Source organism: Oncorhynchus nerka, linkage group LG6, assembly GCF_034236695.1.
Source record: "Oncorhynchus nerka isolate Pitt River linkage group LG6, Oner_Uvic_2.0, whole genome shotgun sequence".
Taxonomy (NCBI): domain Eukaryota; kingdom Metazoa; phylum Chordata; class Actinopteri; order Salmoniformes; family Salmonidae; genus Oncorhynchus; species Oncorhynchus nerka.
In genome coordinates this window covers 31,072,962-31,098,305 of record NC_088401.1, presented here as the reverse complement: position 1 = coordinate 31,098,305, position 25,344 = coordinate 31,072,962, and the positions used below count along the sequence as shown (strand labels likewise).

Here is a 25,344-nt window from a genome sequence, read left to right as displayed (position 1 = left end):
TAGCACAGCTTCGCCTTTGTTCCTGTCTTCCCGCTCTTTCACTCAACCCAGCCCTTTTCCTTTGTGTAACAAGCTGTCATATCTGTTCCGCCTGCTAGAGATGTTTTCCTTTATGATGTAATTTGTAATCAAGTTATGATTTAATTATGTGTATGTGTGATTAGTTAGATATTTAGTAAATAAATTATTAAACCCAATTTTGTATTGCTGATTCAAATTGTTAGCCAGGGTTCTTGCAGATAACCAAGAATTTACAACTTTCAGATGAGACTGAAGTAAGATGAAGATTAATGTTGACTGCTATGGATGTAAAATATTACTAGGTCTTTAAGAGTTTATTCTGAAGATAACAGCTCTATAAATATTATTTAGTGGTGCCCGACTCTCTAGTTAATTACATTTACATGATTAACTCAATCAGGTGATAGTAATTACGGAGAAATTATTTTATAGAATAGCATGTCATATCACATAATCCGGCATAGCCAAAGACACGACAATAGGGATGGTGCCAGGTTTCCTCCAGACGTGACATTTGTTATTCAGGCCAAAGAGTTCAATCTTGGTTTCATCAGACGACGTGAACCTTGTTTCTCATGGTCTGAGAGTCTTTAGTCCATTTTGGCAAACTCCAAGTGCGCTGTCATATGTCTTTTACTGAGGAGTGGCTTCCGTCTGGCCACTCTACCATAAAGGCCTGATTGGTGGAGTACTGCAGAGATGGTTGTCCTTCTGGAAGGTTCTCCCATCTCCACAGATCAACTGTAGAGCTCTGCCAGAGTGACCATCTGATTTTTGGTCACCTCCCTGACCAAGGCCCTTTCTCCCCAGATTGCTCTGTTTGGCCCGACGGCCAGCTCTATGAAGATTCTTGGTGGTTCCAAACTTCTTCCATTTAAGAATGATGGAGGCCACTGTGTTCTTGGGGACCTTTAATGCTGAAGAAATGTTTTGGTACACTTCCCCAGATGTGTGCCTCGACACAATCCTGTCTTGGAGCTCAACGGACAATTCCTTCGACCTCATGGCTTGGTTTTTGCTCTGACATGCACTGTCAACTGTGGGACCTTATGTAGACAGGTGTGTGCCTTTTCAAATCATGTCCAATCAATTGAATTTACCACAGGTGGACTTCAATCAAGTTGTAGAAACATCTCAAGGATGATCAATGGAAACAGGATGCACCTGACCTCAATTTTGTGTCTTGTAGCAAAGTGTCTGAATACTTATGTAAATAAGGTATTTCTGTTGTTTACTTTTAATAAATGTGCAAAAATTTCTAACAACCAGTTTTTGCTCTGTCATTATGGGGTATATTGCGTAGATTGCTGTGGATTTTGATTTATTTAAGCAATTTTAGAATAAGGCTGTAACGTAACAAAATGTGGAAAAAGTCAAGGGGTCTGAATACTTTCCGAAGGCATTGTAGGCAACATCTTGAAGACACACCAAAAGAGAGGTAGGTTTTGACTGTGGACTCATTCACATTTTCATCGTTCACTCACGACACAGCTGCAGAAATGAAGAATATTAGATAACAAGATAACTTTTTCTCCAGGAGTGACTGGGACTGCCAGACACAAGTCATAACAAACCCGGAGAAGAAATGACCATGACTTAAGTTGCAGCTGTGCTCATTAGCCTGAGCTGTAAGAGTGAAGTTTTTTTTTGGGGGGGGTTGAGGGGGATCGAGGATTGGAAGAGTTCGGGGAGGTTCGGGAGGTGGAGTAGAGTTAGGGTTGTCCGCAGAAAAAGAGAGACAGAGGGAGAGAGAGAGCACTCTGTCACCCTTGGTTTCCGTCTGAGTTGTAGGATGTGAAATGTTATCTTTCCAGGTCCGTGGCGGGAGACTTCAAACACCCCAGGAGAGGGTTAATGACTACAGGAGTCTGCCTCTCGCGCTCTCTCTCTTTCTCTCTCTCACTCTCTCTCTCAATATGCCAGTTATAGCAGGAAGTTCAGCGGGGTGGGGTGGGGTGTAAGAGGGAATACATCCTGATGCATCTTGGGAACTCTCTCCCTCTCTTACTCATTCCCAGATGGCCAACACTATTTTATTAATTAAAGGGGGGAAAGAGGGAAAAAAAAGTTTTATGGTGTGGAAAAAGCATGGATGTAATTTGGCTCTGGTGATTGCAGATTTCTCTTTGTAAAGCTTCGACAATTACTAAATGCTGTAAGGTTTGTCTTGGAAGCTCGCTCCCGTAATCATCCAAACCTGATGGAGTCACACACACACACACACACACACACACACACACACACACACACACACACACACACACACACACACACACACACAGAGAGAGTTATCCACAGGGAAAGAGTGAAGCACTCTTCTAGATCCATATCTCTGAGAATCGTAAGATAGCTTATACATTCTTTGTGCAGGTTATAATGACAGCACATTCCCCAAGTGGCCCCAGAACTCATAACCTCTTATCAGGTGTAACCTTACACCCCGTCAACTTTAACCCCAGTATCCCCCCTGTCCCCGCTCCCCGTACAAACAAAAGGTAATTGTGAGCAGCTGTGGAACCCCAGTGGCTAGCTCTTCTCAGGAAGGCCCAGGCAAATATTTCCCCTGTCAAGCTGCAGAGGAGTAGTGGCCCCTGAACCCACGCAGGGGAAACCCTGTAGGACACCCCTCCGCCACAGCATGCTATTAGAACTGAAAAGGGGAAAAGTGAAAAGGGGCAGTTATTGGTGGACTTATGGGCTGTTTAGCTTTAGGCATCTCTGAAGTGTTTTCTTTTGCAATACAATTACAACATGATTGAATGCTTTGGTTTTGTTTGTCATTAAAGCATATGGAAATAAGTTATTGGAAAACCTTGCCTGATAGGCTTTGAGTCAAAGCTGTTTTGGACTTAATTGATTCAAATGTTGGCAAGACCTGAAGGTTATAATTTGATTAGAAGACTCCAATTTTCATTTGAAATGACGTTACTATCCACTCTCCCGAATCTAATTCCAGAACACAAAGAACAAAGAGGACAGATACAACTTTTTTTCTTTCTAAAGATTAGAAAGTTTAAAAAATAAATAATAGTAGATAACACAAGTAAATTAGTTGTGGTTTGTAATTATGATAAAAATACTGTACTTATATTCAGTCAAAACCCTAAGGGCTTAGTGTAGTTATACACTTGCAGTATGTGACAGTGTGTGTACATATGTCCTGGGGAGTTTCCCAACTTAATAAAAATCTGAGCAGTGGAAATAAAAAATTGGCGAAACTTTTGTTTCTTCCTTTTTGTCCTTTCTCTTGCTTTCTTCCTTTCTCTCGCTTCTTTGTTATCTCTCACTCTCTCACTTTCAAAAAAAAATAAAAAATCCCACTACCCTCTCTTTTCTGTCGACGTGCACTCCTCTCACTTCTGATCTCTCTTCCTCTTCTTCTCTGTAAGTTTGGTCTGAGTTGAGAGAGCTTGCTTGGTGCTGTAACGGAGTATTGGAGGGGGAGCTAGCTGTAGCTAGCGTTCCCACATGGTTGGCTAAATGGTGGCTCCATCCTGTGTGCCATTCATGTCCTCGCCCGCTCCCCTGGCCTGACAGCTCAAAAGGACCGACTGGGCCACAACAATGCTGTGATTGGTGTTATTTAGGAGGGCAGGGAGGAGGCATGGGGGAGACCCCCCCCCCCACTCTCATCATTCTCCAGGCAGGTGGACCACAAAGTCTCCTGATTCTTTTGTTGCTTCCCTGGTCCCTCCAAAAAAAGATGTCCATGCTCTTTGGCTGAATAAATCCTGTCGTCATGGGATAATTTGATAATAAAAAAAAGTAAGACGAAGGGAGGGAAGAAGGGAGGGGAAGGCCTATTGATTGAAGAGAGAGAGAGGGGAAAAAAGTTTCTGGTTGGTTGGTCCGTTGGACTTTTTTGCTATGGACGCTGCTGAATTAGGGAAAGCGAGGGAAGAGAGGGACAAAGAGGATTGAGAGAGAGAGAGAAAGAGAAGGCTAGAAGAGACGGAAAGAGTGAGCGAGAGAGGGGAAGTAGAGATAAAAAATTAGAGACATTTTTTTAAAGAAAAATTGGAGTGAGAGGGGAGGGTTTGAGTTAGCGAGCTAGTTTAGGAAATTGTAGTGGAATGCATGGCCTAAAGTAGCAGGGTGTCTGTGAACCTAATGGTTTATGAAGGAAGGACTGGAGACCTTTAAACGGTCACGCTTGGAAGGGCAGGAGCAGGAGTCTCAGAGGCACAAAAGTTAAGCCTTGAAGGGCAAGGAATTTTCTGCTTATGTGTAGTAGGTTACCAGCGATATCCCTAACCCAAACGGAGAGCGTGGCAAAAGTGTTTCGGAGAGAAAAGGAGCTGTTGACTGCTTTGAAAATAGAAAAAAAAAGTTCTGAAAGAGGGAAGGAGAGGAGAGGAAGAGATACAGAGAGAGAGAGAGAGGGGAGAGATAGAGGAGAAAGAATAAGGGGCCACCTTCTTTTTAGGGAGCCATTTAAATGATCCACGGTAAATAGAAGGGGGATGTCATCTGACAGAAATAAAGTTCCCGGTTTACAGCGGGGATGGAAAGTCATTTACAGATACGCTGTCCCTGGCCATCTTTGTGCTGCCCAGATAAGGTTTCATTTCAGAAACGGATAGGAGACATTTTCACTTACGGGGCCCCCATTCTGCGACACCTGTGATAACAGCTTGTGGACCCTAATTGAAAATGGGTTTCAAAATGGATTTTCACTTTTCTTCCACTGCCTGCCTCACCCCCCCTTCCTCCATCATTCCCTCCCCACCTCCTCACCCCCATCAACACAACCCCCCACCTCTGCCCCCATCGCTTTTCCATTGCTTTCCTTGTGTCTGGAAATATTGGAGGGATGGAGGGCCAGGGAGGAGGGAGAGAAGGAGGGAGAGGAGGGGGTGGGGGGGCTGGTATTCGATGCGTTGGGGAAAATGGAGCGTGGGGAACAGATGATCCCTCAGCACCCTGTCAGCGGGATGACAGCCGCGCGATCCATCTTATTAATGAAATCATTGATCACTTAATGGGACTCATAATCAACTGTTTCTCCACTGTCCTCCTGCCTCTTTACTCCCTCCTTCGCACGCACACACACACGCACACGCACACACACACACACGAGCATTGCCACCATCACCACTCTCCGCTTTTCATTCCACCTTTCCTCTCTCTTTACCCCCAAAAGTCAGATTTTTTCGTTAACAAAGAAATTGAGATTTTATGAGTGGCTTTGAAAAATATGGATGATATCAAAGAGAGAAGTGGGGTGGAGGAGAGTTGTTGGTGAAATGAAAGTAGGCCTGTGTAATCATAATTTATTTCATCATTTAGTGCCAGCTTGTACAAGACTTTCTGGCTAGCAGCTCTGGTATGGTAGTGGTGTCGCCATTTCTTGTGAGAAAATCTTCTAGATATTATTGATTTACAGTATGTCTATGTTTGGGGCTGCGATTGCATGAATTATACTTGTAGACTTGTAGTCTGCTTGTGGTAATAGTAGATTTGACTGTGAGTGTGCAAGTGTGGGCTGTATACCTGTATGTATAGTGGTGTAGTGAGGACCATGTGGCTCCTGTGGTAAAAAGCAGGGAGGTGGGTCCCTCCTCGCACTCTCTCAGCCAGCCAGCCAGCCAGGGGGTTAATGAGAGGGGGTCTGATAGAGGCCTGATGGAGGGATAAGGGACAAACAGCACAATGGAGGAGGCGAGAGAGACCCCCTTTCACAAACCCACCCCATGCCTCGGACGAAAGGCGGCTTCTAGGCTCTGTCTGAGTCACACACACACACACACACACACACACACACACACACACACACACACAGAAGGAATGACCACTTTACGTTATTCACGTTCACAGTGTTTGAGATAAACAGTATAATGATACAATACGATGGTAAGAGTGAGAGCGGTTGTTAGATACAGAGATATGAACAGAAAGTCAATGTGGCCCTATATACACACACACACACACACACACACACACAGTTGTGCAGTATGCTGTGGACTCCACTGGTGAGTCAGCCGTTTCATGGACCTCTGCACTGAAGGCAATTTCCTGCAGCAACGGGGCGACGGGCTTTGGCAGGGACGCCTCACGGGGGCCTGAGGCGCAGGATTAGGGCGGCCCCGCTGCTCGTCAGGGCGGAGGGGCCCTTAGCTAGCCCAGGCCCTGCCCAACAACCTCAACCCAGCCTGACCTCCCCCTGCCTGCATGCCTGCCTGGAGGACCCACAGTGGAGGAATCACACTGATCCATCCAGCATCCATCCACCTCCGGACTGGGAAGAAACTCCACTGCTTCCACATAGCCTCTCGCACTGCCTTTAGCAGTACTCAACTGTAGCATGCAGAATCTGAATCGCGATACTTTCTCTCTCTCTCTCTGGCCCTCAGGGGTTAGGGGGAGGTGGAGGTGTTTTGCCCACCTCTCTTATGCCCACTGTCTTGAGGGGATCTGGCAGGAGTGTTTGCTGGGGCTTGGTGTTTCTCAAGATTCTGGTGCTGGCATCATGTAGTGAAGTCGTTCAATATGGGTCACCTTCTTTCACATGTCTACCGAAAAGGGAGTGGAAGCAAACACATTTGGTATTGGTCATTTTATTAATTCAGCCGGTAGTATTATATTGCAGTATAATCTGTCAGTATAGTTTGTATGAACCTTTAAAATACTGTCCATGGAGCTCCTGGGGTCCTTTTCAGTGAAATGGTGAAAGCCGTGAAGGCCTATGAAGTCAGGGGTCAACAAGGTCAGGAGCATGAACCTTAACCAATGAACATCCTCAATACTCACAGAGGGGGATCAGCCTGGCCTGTCTGTGCAGGAGGTCGGAGGAGGTGGATAGCAGTCTCCCCCTAACTACTGACACTGGATCAGATATTCTGTCCCTTCAACGGTTATGGTTTGGGAAAGGAAGTAGGGTAATCTGATCATAGACCTGTTGTTAAGAACAACTTTCTACCTAGACCTGTCTGTGTAGTTTAGAGAGCGAGACAGACAGACGGACCGGCGGACGGAAAGACAGTCAGGGGCCTCGTAAAGACATAAAGTAGTAAAGTAGTAAAACAGTATCATTCTGCCACTGTGTCCATTTGTCGGTAGGCATCAGTGACCTCCCTCCTACGGAGAGGAACAAAGCAGGAGTGTCCTGACCCTGCCAGCAGAATGTATTGGTCCGTGTCCCTCTTCACTCTTTCTTTCTTTTCTCTCATTCTTTTTCTTGTTAACTCGCTCGCGCCTGCTTACCTCTGCTGGATGAGAGCGATAGAGGGGGATGTGAGGCTTGGAGAGAGACAGTAACTAGTGTGTGTGTGTGTGTGTGTGTGTGTGTGTGAACCATTTCATATGGCACAGCGGTATAAGGCACTGCATCTCAGTGCTAGAGGCATCACTACAGACCCTGGTTCGATTCCAGGCTGTATCACAATCGGCCGTGATTGGGAGTCCCATAGGGCGGCGCACAATTGGCCCAGCATCGTACAGGTTAGTGTTTAGCCGGGTTAGGCCATCATTGTAAATAGGCTTGCCTATTTAAATAAAGGTTAAATAAATTTACAAAAAATTAAAAGTCTTGTGTTTCAGGGAGAGAGGGTGTGTTATGCTGCATGTGAACTTTGGTGAGACAGTGTTTTAGTGTCTGTGAATGACTTGTCTGTTGTCCAGAGTGTGTGCTGGTATATGTATGATTGAGTGCATATGTGTGTATAAGTTGGCATTTCTTTTCAAAAACATCTGTATGTAAAACTTGTCCATTTACCCCGGATCAAGATGCATGAAAATGAATCAAGACGTGATCTTAGGTTTCAGGTTTGAAGGGTAGATGGGGAGGGAAGAGGGCACCGTGTGCTAGTTTGCACCCTAAACCCTGTAATCTCTCCCCTCTGACCTCCCCGACCCTCTGCCTCCCCCGTCTCCCCCTCTTCTCCTCTCCCTCCCCCTCTCCGCCCCCACTCTCTCCCCTCGCAGTGCGAAAAAGGAGCCAGGATCAAAGAAAGTAAAACCATGGCAGTGATTTCTGGTGATTGATTAGAAGCAGAGGAGGTTGAGAAGCGTCTTTTCTTCCCACTCTCTCGTCGGCTGTGTGCGCACCCTCCCAGGGCCCTCGTAAATAGCTCAGGTTTTCAAGTGTGAAGACAACTGCCGCGATTGGCAGCCAGTTCCAAGAAATACCAAGTAACGACATCCATGTTGGAACGAGCTCCACGCTCAGGTTGTTTCAAGTTTTGGATGTGCCTGTTGGAAGGCGGTGGAACCCAGGAAGGAGAGGAATGGAGAGAAGAGGTGAGGGAGTGATTTTCAAAAAAGGAGGGCATGCGGAGAATTGGACTCAGATGTGTAGCGAAGACAGGGGGGGTTGGAAAAGAGAAGAAGAAACGTCTGACTGTCTGGGAGGACTGAACTCACGGCTGTTGCTTACAGCAGAGGGGCGGGCAGTTTGAACTTGAGCAAGGCCCTTCTCATGTTAATCAATGCCATAGCTGTCTCTTACCATCTCCTCCCCCTCAGTCCTAACACAAGCCAATCCAATGCCCCGGGCCACTGACAACTGAACGACCCTCTAAAGGCATGTTAAAGGGCCGTGCCTATTCAATGTTATTGAGATAAATATGCTGTAATGGGAGCAAGCAAGCAAGCGCACAGGCACACAGGCACACACACACACACACACACACACACACACACACACACACACACACACAGATTGTATCTGAGGGCTACTTTCCTCTCTCTCTCTCTCGCTCTCTCGCTCTCTCTCGCTCTCTCTGTGTCTCACCTGAAGCTGTGAGCCTAATGATGTTGAGAGTTTGGGCCTCGCAGTGACAGCTCCAGTCCATGGGAGACGTGTCTCATGTCAGACAGAGAGAAAGGGGGACATCACTGGAGTCAAGCAGGAAACTACTGGAGCAACTGTCACTAGATGGCGTTACATTTTAACAATGACCTTTACAGAGTAATTGAACACAATCTGGAATGAAATATTATTAGGTGTCGGAAGTTAATAGATGATTTAATATTATCTACAGTACAGTACCATGGTGTGTACAGTAGAGCACACAGTCATTAATTCACACATGCATGCGTAATTACGCACGCACATGCAAGTAGTTACACTGGCAGATACACACATCCTTATGGAAAAACCACATGATTTCACGTGTGAAAATAAAATCACATTTTTTGGGGGGAACATTTCACATGTGATGATATTTCACATGTGGATTTCCACGTGTGATCACATAACTATTTGCAGATGTTGAGCTGAAATGTTCACATTTGAAAACAAAAGAGACACGTGAGGCCATATGTTCACACTATTCCATATACGGTAGAGTTCACATGTTAACCCCACCTTTTTACATGTTCGGAGAACAACATGTTTTCACCTCACATATGAATTGCAGATTCACATGTTGAATTTTTTGCATACCCATGTTGTCACATTTATTTCACATCAGATCATGTTTTCACATCAACTTCAAATAAGATCACATGTGAACAGATGACATCACATGTGATCACATGACATCACAGGTGATCACGTGAAATACATGTGGTTTTTCCATAAGGGCTCACGCGCACACACACACACACACACACACTCTCCGGGGGCAGCTGAAGGAGGATGGGCCTCCTCTGCTTATTAACTGTTTGGCGACCTCATGACTTCATCTGTGGTGCTGTCAGACCGGAGTAGAGGAAGCGAAGAGAGATGGACCACGTTTTCCCAGCCCTGGCAGCAACGCTGGCTCAATGGGTTCTTTGTTCTGGTCTGGCTCTAGACCAGCTCAGTATGGGGCTACGGCATAGGGCTGCCTCAACCCTACAGCCCCAGAGAGAGAAAGACGGAGGAGAGGGGGAGGGAGGAAGGGAGGGAGAGGGGGGAGAAAGGAGGTGGAGAGGGAAGAGGGGATGGAGAGAAGGAGGGTCAGAAGAGAGGAAGGAGATGGGATGGGGGAGAAAATATCTAGGGGTGTACAATACAATACGTATAGGACAGTATGTACAGTTTGCAAAAGTTTCAAAACCATCTAGCCTAATGAGGAGCTCCTATCCTTACAGTGTTGGTCCATTATGTAAAGCACATGTACGTCCAAACATCCCAATAGTCCTTTCCCACCATGTTACACTGATTAATCCCTCTCTGTGTTCAAGTCATGATCATGTAAACCATAACAGAGCTTAAAGACAAAGCTGTTTCCCTTAGGGGAAAAGTGCAATGTGTCGGTCGGTCATCCCAGCTGTGTGTGTGTGGAATGTTGGGATTAATGGGAATTGAATAGGTTGATTAAAGATGAGGGGAGTTTGATGGCAGAAACATCTCTGGGGCGATGGCAAGGAGGAGGAGGATTCCACAGGCCGGAGTGACAGGATAGGTCACAGTGGAGTAAACCTCATTACTGAGAAGGGACAGCAACAGGAGGCAATACTCCCAGAAAGAGTGGGAGGGAGGGAGAGAAAGGGCAGTGGGACATTGAGAATGAGTGTGACATGGAGAGAGGAGCGTTTTAGGGAGAACGGGGAGAGAGTGATAGAACAAAGTGGTGATAAGACAGTGACAGAGAAGTAGAAGACAAATCTGAGAAAGGAGGGATAGTCATTGAGGCTGACGGACCTTAACCTCTCCCTTCTCCTCTCAGCACTCTAACTCTTTCATATCTCTCTCTTTCTCTCTCTCTCATCTCTCTCTCTTTCTCTCTCTTTCTTTCTATCTCTCTCTCTCTCTCTCTCTCTCTCTCTGATTAGAATAGTCTTGTTTACCTACTATTGTGTGACTCCACCAGTTTTGGATATTTGCGGGAGCGAACTTCCAAGACAAACCTTACAGCATTTAGTAATTGTCGAAGTTTTACAAAGACACATCTCTCTCATTCTCCGTCTCTAGCATGGTGGCCTGGCTTTGACTAAGTTAGCTATCTAATCATAGGGAGAAAGATTGTGCTTTTTTGCCTCTAGCCACCTTCTCCGCCTCCCACCTCTCCTCAGCTCCAGACTGTGGTTGAGTCTGATCCTTTCATCTCTAAGGCTTCTATGGCTGCCTGCGACAGTGTAATGATGGGGTCCGCGCTTCACCTAGGTGTTTTGGGGGGCTGAATTACGTGCTGTTTACGGAGTGGTCACTCCCTCCTAGGGGTTGTTCCACCTCAAAAGGCTGAAGAAAGAGGAACTTGACACCCACCACTTCAGATTATTCTGAAATAGTTTCTGTTGTTTGAAACAGATAGGAATGGAATTCCTGCAACATTATTTTGTTGAAATATAATTTGAGTTTAAGCTAATTGTTTGCATCCAGAATCCATATGAAGTGCGAAAACCATTTCTTTGGATGTCTTACACACTGTTACAAAACAGTTTGTTCCAAATCGGATGTTAGCTACTCCAGTATCCTATGAATTAAAATGGTCAATTCAGGTGCAATCAATTAGCTTAATTTCTCTGTTTCCATCTACAGAAACAAGTTCAGAACCATCTGAGGTGGTGGGTGTCATGACTTGCTGAAATGACATGGAATGACCCCTAGATCACAGGAGGGGAAAATGACCTGGAGTTGGTGGTAGAAGTTATCCAACTCTGCTCTATAATGAGGGCTGTGTGGAGTAAAATGAAGACTGATACCTTTGTAAAAGGATTAATTGTTGCCTGTGATTTGTCGACGCGGAGACTTTGACGGAAAGAAGCCAAGTCTCGAGCTGTGAGGAAAAATGGCATGGTAAATCAACTGATGACTTTCAAATGATTATCGTGTCAAGGTAGAGAATGTCGATTTACCTTGAAGCAGGTTTTCTTTCTTCCGTTTTTTTCCCTTTCTGACATCAGGTGACTGGATGTGTTCAGAGTGTTCAGAGCCCCTGATTGCCGGGTTGGGTTGTTTTTATGGCTTTGGGCAAGCGGTACAGAAATCTGTTTGGTCGTGTTATTTTTATGACGTTTGGCATGTAGTTTGGAATTCTGATTCTCATGCTCTCCCTGTAAAAAGAGCCCGTATGTCTGAATGCGGCGGGCGAGAAATGGTAAGCGTTAACAGCTGCCGCATCAAAGGCGCTCGGGCATGTTGTGCGTTTAACCCAAATCCGTCACACTCGCACAAAGCCCCTGATTCAACCTGTAATGTAGACATTGAACAGAGAGCGTCAAGACCACAACCAATGAGAGGTTACAGCCTCGAATGAACTCTTAACACCTCTCCTCCACATGGCAGGTCAGAGGTCAGCGAAGCTCGCACCTGATTGGTTCCCTGGAATGGTTACTGGGGGTGAGAGGTCATTTGTGTGTAGAATTTATTTTCATTTCGCAAAATTATGCCTGAAAGCGCAAAAAATGGCTACTGGAAACTATTACAAAACCGCCATGTCTCCGCCATGAAATTGCTGAATCTACTTCAAACACTTTGATTCGACCTCTACACTGTTGGTTGAGCTGTTAAGCAGGTAGTTACAGCCAGAATAGATCAACAGCTAACTAAGTGAGTACCGGCCAGGGCAGTGGACTGATCCATACATTGGATTTAACATCAGAAGAACCCTAATCACCATGGCCACTGAGCTGGGGAGAGGGAGAGAGGGACAGGGAGAAGAACCAAGCGATGGATGTTCCACTCAGAGCCTGAGACATTTACCAGTCATTGATAAACTGCTTAGCAGCGGGCAAATTAATGAATCCACCATCCACTCGTCCTGACACAGAGAGGGAGAGGGTGTGTGTGTGTGGTGGGGGTGGATGTGTGGGGGGGGTTGGATGTAGGGGAGGAGGGCAGCAGAGGACCGAAGGGGAGGGGGGATGAGGGAGGTAATCCGGTTCCAGCTAAACGGCTGATCCCTCTCATTCCTCAGATATCAAATGTCAAAAGTTAAATTAGCCTGCTAGCCTCAGATAGGAGTTAACATGCTTTTAAATGGGGCAGGGGGTGGAGGGGGAGGGAGGATGCGGGCGATTCTATCCCCCTCTGGGACGGCAGCGGGCAGGTGCCTTTGAAGTGTCTAATTATCCCTCTGACTAGTAAGCACTGGCTAACTGTCTTAATGGAGCCTGCTCTGTCTGATCTCCTCGCATGTATTCTGACACACACACACACACACACCATCCATCGCAATGTGTTAGAAAAGCAGCTCTGAGAGGCAGCCATGAAAAAAACTCTTCATAAAGTTTGTAGAAACTATAGTGAGATAAATGTATTATGTATTTTAATAATTCTGTATTGTTAGGTGAGAATTCACCACAGTGACAGTTGGACCTAATTCACTATAACAATTTTTTATTTCGCTCTAACTGTTGGTTGGCACTTCCCCACCTCTTTGCTTTGGCTGGGTGTCCATGTTCTCTTGGCGAGCGCCTCCTAATCTGAGTGCCACAGGCCCCGTCCGGATCACAGTGGCGTCAGAAGTGGGATTCCAATGCTCCGGCCCAGTGGAAAGCTGGCCTAGTCCGGCCTGGTGGGCTGGGAGCCATGCCTGAATCCACCCTCTACCCTAACAGACCCAGTTAGCAGCCCGTCCAGCCCGTCCAGTCCAGTCACACTTCTGTCATAGCTGTACGGTATCACAGTCATATTATATTGTGGTGGAAGACTGGAGGTCAATAACGATAACAGACAAGGTTGTCGGATGCTGGCGACCTTGTTAGTTGAATATGAAGCCATGTCAATGCTGGTCAGACTTCGTTATTGCGTTTGTGGTTTCGAGCACTGAGCAAATGCATCTCCTCGGTTTGATTCTTAAAAGAGTATATGAGTCAGGGTGCCCTTTGAGTGAAATTCTTAAAAATTCAAAAAGGCATGGCCCCAACTCATCACTGTTCTTTTTGGCCAGTGTAGCTCTGCTCCTTCACAATGTGCTCCTGATGAAATAGGGGGGTTGTAGAGAGTGGTTCTGGCCCTACGGATGGCTTGCATCCGGCCCCTGATGTATGAAAGGTAGTCAGTAGGGATTGGAGTGGGGGTGAGGCACGGCCCTGCTGTGAGGCTGATTTGAGGTGAGCAGGGAGAGCAGAGAGACACGGGAAGGGGCGAAGAAGCCTAGATTTCTTTTGATTCCTCTCCCCTCTAGGCTATGGGCTGGGACTGAGAGCCAGGGGCCCAGCGGCGGTAGGGTCCCAGCAGAGCCCCAGCGGCGGAGTGAGGGGTCCGGGCCGGGGAGATGGGGCCTGGGGATGCCGAGGGGAGGGGGCGGTGTGCCGCCGAGCCAAATTGAGACGTGGGAGCCGTCGAAATTAGCCTAGATGATTATCGAGGAGAGCAGTAGTCGGGCTGTGGGGGGAAATCAGGAATCTTCCCGACCTGCCCACCGCTTCTCACTGCAATTACTCTAAGCATCACTCACAGCAGCTGTATTTACATAATGCGCCACTATGGGACCACTCTGCAGAGGGGAAATAAGACAAGGGCGGAAAGTTACTGACAGCGAATTCTGCCGTGTTGCGCCACAGCTAACTTTTTAGTGCTTTTTTATTTACATTTTATAGATTGGTGACGGTCTCCTTTTCTCGCTTGTTATCCTGAAAATAAACATGATCCAAATCATGTAATTCCACAGCTATTGCGTTGGTGATTGATAAATGGGAAGATGGCCAATAGTTGATTGTCCAAGATGCTACAGGTCATGACGTGTGAGGTTAAGCACGCAGGATCCCCTGAGATGTTGTGCCCGTGTCGTGACGTTCTACGAAGAGTTTCTTGACACGTCTCCCATGTCACTGTAAACAGACGTTGGGAGAAGCTCCATTAAGACTCCGTCACCTTCAACACAATACACAACTGAACTCTGTTGTGGGAGATACCACTGAAGCTCCCTCAGCGGGGGGGTTAAAAGAAAACATTCTGGCAAAACCTGCATCCTATGGGACCGGCAGCCAAAAAAGTCGATCAGAAAAATACCCCACACAATTGCACTAATCTTCCCCGTTCTCTTCTCTCGTTGTGTTTGCGATTCCTCCTCTTGGTGGAGTTTGAAGGTTCTCTCTCTGTCTCTTCTTTCAGCCTGCGCTGCTAATCGTGAGTGATTCCCTCTCTCTATAGCGCAGGTGCCATGTACAGCGAGCTCTTCCTAAGCCGCTTGGAGAGGTAGCTGCTACGCTCTTATTAAACTCTAGCCAGCCGCTGAAATGTTTGCCTCCCTCTCATTGTTAATTGGGCAGTCTTCAGTCTTTTTCGCGGGAGTTGATTTGCAAGAGAAAGAAGGAAGACGGAAAGAGAGATTATCGCACAGGAGGAGAGGAGCTTTGAAGAAGTGTTTTGTGTTTTCCTCCACTCCTCTTCTCATCTTCCCCCTTTTGTCGGGTTCCTCAGCCAAACCCCCATCACCGTGCCACAGACAACACGGCTTGCAAATGTTCGCAGGTGGAGGAGAATGGTTGTTGTGTCGCTGGCGCTTGTTCAGAGGCAAACGACACCTCCTCGATGGTAAAGGTTTCGCAACAACAAAGCCAGTTCGGGGGTAGAATGTGCAAGACTGATGAAAATGCCCCTTTGTGTTCCTCTGACTGAAACACATGTAGTAGCTTAAGGCAGCGGAGACTCCTACATGGTGCTGGCTGTAGAGTACCAAATCAAATGTCTGAGAGGCAGGAGCAGATTGGCACTCCGACCCTTGTTCTACACAACGGCTGCCTTTGAGAAACACCAACTCCCTCCGAAGCAGAGGCTTTTTGTCTTCGCTCCCTCTCATTACTTTGAATCAGCCAGGCACCCTTAACTTCAGCTCCCTTGTCCCAGGGCCCAACTCTCTCTATCTCTCTCTCTCTCTCGTTCTTTTTCCCCCTCCTCTAAGGAATTGGCTCCACTCCATTCCTCATTATCTCTTTTATATTTTCATTTTGTCATTTGTTGTATTCGTTCCCTCCTCCTTTCCCCCCTTCCATTAAAGGCCCTCTCTTCCCCTGCTCAGGCTTGAGGGCTTTCTCTGAAGGTATCCAGAGAATCCTTTTACAATGGAAGGCCCCAACATAAAAAGGGGAAAAACCTGGGCATTAGGACTTAATGAGCGGCTGGCTGGGCGAGAAAGAGAGATAGCGAGTGAGAGAGAGAAAGTGAGAAAGAAAGAGACACTGAGAGAAAGTGAGATAGAAAAAGAAAGAATGAGAGAGAGGGGGAAAAAGATACGGTGGGATAGAGAGAGAGAGAGAGAGAGAGTCACTAGAGAGTGATGGATAGGAGAGAAGAGAGGAGGAAAGGAGAGAGAATGCCAGGGAGAGAGGATGGAGAGAGCATAGGCTCCATTATAGTGGCAGAGAACTCCTGAAATACTAGAGCCGGGCGTGCACTCTGATCAGGACTGCAGTGAGCACAATTACCTTCTTTTCAAATCCTTCAGTGACACTGCGGGAGGAAGGAGGACTTTGAAACTTGAAAGGCAGGAGCTCGCTTTCAACCTCAAACGCGAGCAGGAAAGGGCTCTGAAATTTGTTCAGTGCTCCCCATCCACCATTAGCTTGTTTCTTCCTCTCGCCTGCAGGCATTTAAGCAGTTTTTGAAAAGATGTTAAGAAATTCAATCACCATAGAGAGTCCTGGATAGGTCTTTTTTTTCCTTTTTTTGTGTGTGAGGCATGCTTCCCCTTGGTCCACCGAGGACCGGCCTCCTGCTTTGTGTTGTGGGTGAATGGACTTGTGAACCGGTGGAGGAGAGGAGGACGGGATGGGGGCAACCATGGGAAAAAGGGAGGGAATAAAAGAGGAATGAAAAATTAGGGAGGGAAGAAAGAGAAAAAGCCAAGAGGGTCTGTTTGAGGCTGATGGTGTTCAGGGTTGGAGAGGTGCTCCTGAAGTTCAGGCTTTTCAAAGTGTTTGCAGACACCTGAGTCCTCCACATCAGAGGCAGAGTACGCTGCACAGCCACAATGGATGAGAACACTGACTATAAAGCCTCCAGCTATCCAACGCAATACACTATGAAACACCATTGGACATACATTAGACCAAAAAATACATATTATAATCATTATCAGTAAACTGCACCTATGAAGCTCAAGAGGGTTCAAGTATAGTCAAGTAAAATATAACCAAGTTTTCCAGCCGTTTAGGTTGGATGACATGTGACCGGGATAAAAAATAGAAATGGGGATAGGACTGGGCCTTGGGGGATCCCTCCTATTTCAGTTTCACCATTCAAGTTTTAGTTCTTGACCTTCTGCTGCCCGGTATTTGTTTAACCTTTTAAAGTGCTATACACTGAAATAATGAACCCATTTTAGGTAGTATGCACTGAAATAATGAACCCATTAAAGGTGGCATACACTGAAATAATGAAACCATTAAAGGTGGAATACATTGAAATAATGACTCATTACAGGTGGTATTCAGTGAAATAATGAACCCATTTAAGGTAGTACACACTGAAATAATGAACCCATTTAAGGTGGTATTCACTGAAATAATGAACCCTTTTAAGGTAGTACACACTGACATAATGATCCTATGTAAGGTAGAATACACTGAAATAATGAAGCCATTTAAGGTGGTATACACTGCAATAATGAACCCATTTAAGGTGGTATACACTGAAATAATTAACCTTTTTAAGGTCGTATACACTGAAATAATTAACCCATTTAAGGTAGTATACACTGAAATAATGAACCCATTTAAGGTGGTATACACTGAAATAATGAACCCATTTAAGGTGGTATACACTGAAATAATGAAACCATTTAAGGTGGTATACACTTAAATAATGAACCCATTTAAGGTGGTATACACTGAAATAATGAAACCATTTAAGGTGGTATACACTGAAATAATGAACCCATTTAAGGTGGTATACACTTAAATAATGAACCCATTTAAGGTGGTATACACTGAAATAATGAAACCATTTAAGGTGGTATACACTGAAATAATGAACCCATTTAAGGTGGTATACACTGAAATAATGAACCCATTTAAGGTGGTATATGGCAGAATGACAGTTCACCATGGTGACGTGGAGGGGAGAGGAATGTTGGAGTGACAATAGTTTGATTTAAATATTAGCTGCTTGACCTCTCCGAGACATAAGTGAGTAGGGCCGGAGTTCACTGAGAGGGAAAGAGAGAGGGAGGGGGAGGGAGGGAGGGAGGGAGGGAGAAAGAAAGAAAGACACCCACCCACCCAAATGGGGGAAAGGGGAAGAAGCCAAAGAGAGACACAGGAACATAGTGTAATAATATCTTTGGGAATAATTACCAAAATATTTTGTCTCCAGAAAGAGTTCATAGACGGTGTTAGCTGCATGGGCTTGTGGGAGTTTGACTTCACTTCCAAATGTTCAAACGTTATTGCTACAAGCACATTGTGTATGTCAAGTCTATGGAGCAAATACATAAATAAACTAGACCAAGAATTAGAAACTTCTCCTGGTCTACCATAAGATATTATTCCCGGGCCTCAACTCTGTGTTCACTGGATCAGTATTCAGTACATACAGGCCCACACTCCTCTCAGCAGCATAACCCTGTCCTTTGCTCTAGTTGCTCCCAGCACAGTTTACAGTCCCCACTTTCTTCCTCAAATCCAATCCATGCGAGAAGATGAACCCCGAGTCTGAAATCCCTTTATGTTAATATTGCGCTTTGCAAGAGCAGACCCTATTAATCCAGCTTTAACAGCATAAGTGCCATTATTCCCTTAATAAGATCAGGGGCTGTGCAGTATAGGATTAAATACTTATATCATAACTGACACTATAATTTCCTGCGGAGGAGAGCATGAGCCTCTGCTCTCTTGCTGGTTTGTCAGTTCTGTGTTAAGTCTCGTGAAATTTGCTACTCCCGAGCGCTGAGGCACCAGTCGGGCTGCATGGCTGGGCCCTTACACAGGTAATGGACGTGGGAGAGTGAGAGGGGGTCTCTCGTTCTCTCTCTCCTTCACTCTCCTCTCGACCCATCTCTCTCTCCGACTCTGGGTAGCGCTCTTTAATCTAGCCCTCTCCTCTGCACTCAATTGGCTTTTGGAGGGCTGCAGTTCTCCATCGCCTCCAGTTCATAGGGGGGCCTTACAGCGCTAGGCTGGTAAATGCTACAGAACCTTTGGCGTTGGCACCGCGGCACTCTGTCAGGGCCCTCAGTGAGACGTTAAAAAAGAGAGAGCAACAGGGGGCACCGAATCAACCAGGAACCAGGGCTGGACCAGAGGAGATTTCCCAGCAGCCTCCAATGAAGTGGATCTGTTGCTCAGTCCAGATAAGGCCAAACTCAATGGACTCTCTGGATCAGGATGGAGGAATAGTGTGGATTTGAGGCATTTAGGAAGACAGAATTGTACGTGACTGAATCAAACAGGTTTTGCAATAGTTCTGTAGCGCATTCGGCTAGAGCCAGTGTAAAACTTTAGATGAGCCAGTGTAAAACTTTAGATGAACCAGTGTAAAACTTTAGATGAACCAGTGTAAAACTTTAGATGAACCAGTGTAAAACTTTAGATGAGCCAGTGTAAAACTTTAGATGAGCCAGTGTAAAACTTTAGATGAACCAGTGTAAAACTTTAGATGAGCCAGTGTAAAACTTTAGATGAACCAGTGTAAAACTTTAGATGAGCCAGTGTAAAACTTTAGATGAGCCAGTGTAAAACTTTAGATGAACCAGTGTAAAACTTTAGATGAACCAGTGTAAAACTTTAGATGAGCCAGTGTAAAACTTTAGATGAACCAGTGTAAAACTTTAGATGAGCCAGTGTAAAACTTTAGATGAACCAGTGTAAAACTTTAGATGAACAAGTGTAAAACTTTAGATGAGCCAGTGTAAAACTTTAGATGAGCCAGTGTAAAACTTTAGATGAGCCAGTGTAAAACTTTAGATGAACCAGTGTAAAACTTTAGATGAACCAGTGTAAAACTTTAGATGAGCCAGTGTAAAACTTTAGATGAACCAGTGTAAAACTTTAGATGAGCCAGTGTAAAACTTTAGATGAGCCAGTGTAAAACTTTAGATGAACCAGTGTAAAACTTTAGATGAGCCAGTGTAAAACTTTAGATGAACCAGTGTAAAACTTTAGATGAACCAGTGTAAAACTTTAGATGAGCCAGTGTAAAACTTTAGATGAGCCAGTGTAAAACTTTAGATGAACCAGTGTAAAACTTTAGATGAGCCAGTGTAAAACTTTAGACGAACCAGTGTAAAACTTTCGATGAACAAGTGTAAAACTTTCGATGAGCCAGTGTAAAACTTTAGATGAGCCAGTGTAAAACTTTAGATGAGCCAGTGTAAAACATTCAATTAGCCAGTGTAAAACTTTCGATGAGCCAGTGTAAAACATTCGATGAGCCAGTGTAAAACTTTAGATGAGCCAGTGTAAAACATTCGATGAGCCAGTGTAAAACTTTAGATGAGCCAGTGTAAAACATTCGATGAGCCAGTGTAAAACTTTAGATGAGCCAGTGTAAAACATTCGATGAGCCAGTGTAAAACTTTAGATGAGCCAGTGTAAAACTTTAGATGAGCCAGTGTAAAACATTCAATTAGCCAGTGTAAAACTTTCGATGAGCCAGTGTAAAACATTCAATGAGCCAGTGTAACACTTTCGATGAGCCAGTGTAAAACATTCAATGAGCCAGTGTAAAACTTTCGATGAGCCAGTGTAAAACATTCAATGAGCCAGTGTAAAACATTCAATGAGCCAGTGTAAAACTTTAGATGAGCCAGTGTAAAACATTCAATGAGCCAGTGTAAAACTTTAGATGAGCCAGTGTAAAACATTCGATGAGCCAGTGTAAAACTTTAGATGAGCCAGTGTAAAACCTTAGATGAGCCAGTGTAAAACATTCGATGAGCCAGTGTAAAACTTCAGATGAGCCAGTGTAAAACTTTCGATGAGCCAGTGTAAAACATTCAATGAGCCAGTGTAAAACTTTAGATGAGCCAGTGTAAAACATTCGATGAGCCAGTGTAAAACATTAGATGAGCCAGTGTAAAACTTTAGATGAGCCAGTGTAAAACGTTCGATGAGCCAGTGTAAAACATTAGATGAGCCAGTGTAAAACTTTCGATGAGCCAGTGTAAAACTTTAGATGAGCCAGTGTAAATCCTTTGATGAGCCAGTGTAAAACTAAAGATCATACAAAACATGAACCTAAGCATGTTAAAATGTAATAATTGATCATAATCATACTCAGGTACAGATGATAGGAATAATCTCATTTTATTTACAATGAAGCTCAACATTCATCATTTCTTGGACACTATTCAAGTGTGTAGGAGTTAGTGTTACATGAAGAGCGCCCAGAGTATGCTCTCTTCAGGGACTACTCAGAACTAGTCGGTACAGTAGCACTCACCAGGTTAGGGACCATGTGACCCCATGAAGGCCAGGGTCAGTGGTCAGGTCAAAGGTACATTCTTTCCAAAGCAGCTCAGCCCTTGAACTCTCTTCACTTTCATCCCCACTAACCAAGCACACCAGGGATAGCTTCTCAGGGGGACTCTCCTTTCCGTCTTTCCATCTCTCCGCTTAGTTTCTCTCCTTCACCTGGAGAGAGAAGTAGAGAGAGAAAGAGATTAGGGGGGGGGGTGATACCATGAGGCCGCTTAATGGGCAGTTTGGAATGCAGGCGGAAAGACCCGGTTGCCTTCTCCATGGGAATCCATTTATTTTATAAAAGGAACAGACGAGGCTGACTTTAAGATCCGACTTGGGAATCGCTCCCCCTGAATGTGGCTGTGATGCAGGGGGTTCGTTTAGTTGGTGAGAGCACCAGAGATGAGTCCTATTGGCTTGAGCTGTCTTCTGCTTGAGTCCTATTGGCTTGAGCTGTCTTCTGCTTGAGTCCTATTGGCTTGAGCTGTCGTCTGCTTGAGTCCTATTGGCTTTAGCTTGTCTTCTGCTTGAGAACTCACACGTTCAGCCGGCTTATATGGAGACCAAACCAGAGTGGATTTGCAGGGAAGACCCACTGTGCATACTTGGTTGGTTGCATGTGTACAAAACAAATCCCCTGCCCCTCATAGGAGTATGCTAAATTATCTCATTTGTGTGTGTATTGACTCTGAGAGGTAAAGAAATTCCCCTTGACGGCAGGATCCGTAATTCATCTGTTTTAATTCTGCTGACTATGAAACTACTAACCTCCACCACCAAAGGCATTCAGAACAGGTTGAGAAGACTTCAGCAGACTTTATGCTCTGTACAGTAGCTTTAAATGTACAGGGATCAATTATGGTGTATGTACCCTCAATAAGTTAGGACCTTACCCTCTCTCTCCCCTCTGTCCCCTTACAGAGGATGAGAGCTCGGGCACGCCGTACCACCACCACCACCACCGTGAGAGGCGCAATGCCATCAGCACCCAGGCCCCCACACCCGGGCCCCCTGGCAGCAAGCTGGGTGAAGAGCCCTCCACCTCCACAGAAGAGCGCCCACCGTTGGTAAAGAAAGAGTTGCACAGCTCGCTGCCCCACCTGGTCGACCACGGCCTCCCGTACCGTGGCACGCTGTTCGCCATGGACCCTCGCAACGGATACCTGGACTCCCACTACGGTGAGTACAGACAACGGACCTCAGTTTACAGAGGAGGGGTTGGATAGGATGTTCCATTTGATTGTTAGAGAATGTTTGTGATGCCAAAAGTAGTGGGTACTTGCTTCAGGGTTTTTTGGTCATCAGACAACTTGAATTCTCAGTGAGTTACTGAATAGATGGATAATTGATGGATAATTACATTTAACAAAAAAACTGGGGGTGAGATCAATTATAAGTCAAAAAATGTTTGTGTGTATTTGTGAGCAATATACTGTAAGTTGAGTGAGGCGGCAGGCTCAAAGACAACATGCCTGTAGACCCCCCAACACCCTCTGAACAGTGGCACCAATGTTCTGTAGAATAATAGGTAGAAGGCAAGGCTGCTAGTCGCTTGATTAGGCCTGACAGATCAGCTGCTCTCTCTCTCTCTCCCTCTCTCTCTCCCTCTCTCTCTCTCTCCCTCTCTCCCCCTCTCTGGGAAGTTAGTATGTGGAGCATTCAGCACAGCTCCTTAATTCCCTCATTAGGGGCCTGTCTGAGCCCAGTACTCCACTTCCACTCATCAACACACACATCAAAACCCCAACTCTACACTACACTGCATTGCGCAGTCAAACCACACTCACTACCCCCCCTCCTCCTCCTCCCCCTTCTCTCTGACTAGGACGGAGAGACTGTGGGTGAGAGAAAGGGAGAAGAGAGAGAGACACAGTATATATAAAGGGAGGAGTGAGCGAGGTACATGAGGTTTGAGGTTATGATAGAAAAATCATAGGAAATAAAATATGAAAGAGAGAGAGAGCAAGAGAGAGAGAGAGAGAGAGAGAGAGAGAGAGAGCGGGAGAAGGAATAAGAGAAAGGTGCAGTAATAGAATGAAAGAGAGACAGATGAGTGGAGAGCTGGGGGCTGTTTAGGAGGTTCATTTCGCCGCCACCATAGCCTGAATGGACGTGGCCTCCAGGATTTGATCGGACGGTTTGTTTACTTTCGATACATTGCCTGCGAATTGGGCCTGACAGAGGGGTTTTAATCCGCAGGCCGTAATGAAAAGGTCTCTCTGTCCCTGGCTCTGGCTCCGTTTCTTTACTGTAACTCTATTTATTTAGTTAGTTCATAAGCCGGCGTCTCCTTTGTGCACTGGTGCTTCCATCCACCACAGAGCTACAGTGCTAATCTGAAAGGTTACTTAAAGTCAGGCCCTGGGTCTGTTCATTGGTGTAGTGGACAGGATCCTCGCAAGCAGAACATTACTGTCGATTACAGCCCGGTCTTAGCTCAGCAGGACTGCCACTTTTGATTGCGAGTGTGTGTGTGTGTGTGTGTGTGAGTGTGAGCACTGGGGGTGAGCACTTGGGGTAGGGGGTTAAAGCCCACTGAAGCCAAGGGGAACTAGGGGCGAGGGCTTGGGGGGATGGGTGGGTGGGGGTGGTTGGGGGTCACAGTGAGGGGTGGCAGCGCCTCAGGGTCATGCGTAAAAGTCAGAGTCTGAAATGGAGAGTTCAGAAGCAGCAGGAAAAGTCAAAGGGGTCGTAGAGCCTCAAAGGGCTCCATTCTTTCCACTTGGGGGCCTCCTGGGCCGCAGGACAGCAATCAGACCAGGCAGAGGGCAGAGTGGATAGAGAGATGACTGGTGCTATAGGCCCCCCCTGTTCTGTGTTCTGTTTTTTTCTCTCTCTCTCTCTCTCTCTCTCTCTCTCTCTCTCTCTCTCTCTCGCTCTCGCTCTCACTCTCACTCTCTTTCTTGTAATCAGATATTGATAAAAGTATCAATTCCATCCCAATGTTTTAGCACAGGCAATTATTTGACCGAATTGAGATGACTAAGTTCTAGTGAAGTTCAGTAGAAAAGTACAACTGGAGTACATGCTGAAATGTGAAGACAGTCGTTTTTTCCTCGGAGGGTGAAGTGTAAAGTAAATGGATGTCCTTGGGACGTGCCCTGACCCTGACTCAGTTCAGAAAGAATTATGACCAGAGGTCAGGGAAGAGAGCAAGCCGGGGGCTGTGTAAAATGGCTTCCTCTGGTACCAGTTGTGGGGAACACGAGGTGTCCCTGAAGGCGCCTGCCGGTCAGCCCGGTCCCATTCTCTCTGATTGGACCCAGGCAAGACCCAGGACCAGGCTCCAGAGCCTCCACCTCAGCCCCTCATGGTGCTTTCAGTCAGGGGGTCAGGAAAGGGAAGCCCCTTTGAACACGGAGCCCACCACCACCACCACTAGCCCCAGAGGTGTGAAGCACATTGACCCTGTGCTTGGTTGAACCCCTCCCAAACCTACTTCCACGGTCCACTCCCCCAACACCCCCTCTCCCCTGGGGTCTCTGACTGACTGTCACCTCCCTAAATGTATCCCAGGTGTATGTCGCGACTGTGAGGGTGATGGAGAGGGGAGCATGGGTCTTTGTGCTGTGCTTGCAGAGCGCGGGGCGCCGCACGGCCTGGCCACGGCCGACAGCCAGGTAAATGTGATTACTCTTCCCTCCGTTGTACTGTCAGTGCTTAATGCGGCTAAACGCGCCAACACCTGCAGCCTCAAGCGCACCTGGACTGCTGGGTCGTCATGGTCATAACTGTGGCGTTGATACGAGTTGTGGTGGCTGTTGAGAAGAAGAGGAGGGCGGATATTGGGGGTCGGAGGAGGGGGAGTGGAGTTTGTGTTCTTTTTAGAGGTCGCTGCTTCTCTTCGCAAATCTTTCCTTTTCAAGCAGCCCCTTCTGTGCTCTCTCCCACTCCCCTGTCTGAGGCCTATAAGACTCTGATGTTTGTGTTTACTCTCATCTTTACACCCACTTGCCCACATAAAGGAGGAGGCATTAAGGAAAAATAGGCCCTATTGTGTGCATTAGCTAAATCGCGGTGATGCCTAGCTTCTTAGCCGCTTTTCTTGGGCAAACACAGGATAAGAGTCCATATCCTGCTTACCACAACACTAATACGTGGGGCTTTCGC

At 46.1% G+C, this 25,344-nt stretch overlaps 1 protein-coding gene across 2 annotated transcripts in view; it reads left to right on the top strand.

The window, feature by feature from the left end:
- The window catches only part of LOC115130329 (transcriptional activator GLI3-like), a 138,972-nt gene that overhangs the window by 36,171 nt on the left and 77,457 nt on the right, over window positions 1-25,344 (top strand). For both annotated transcript variants that reach the window (XM_029661358.2, XM_029661357.2), the window contains exon 3: window positions 22,156-22,413. In XM_029661358.2, coding sequence (XP_029517218.1) covers window positions 22,156-22,413 — 258 coding nt within the window. The remainder of the gene's footprint in view (window positions 1-22,155; window positions 22,414-25,344) is intronic.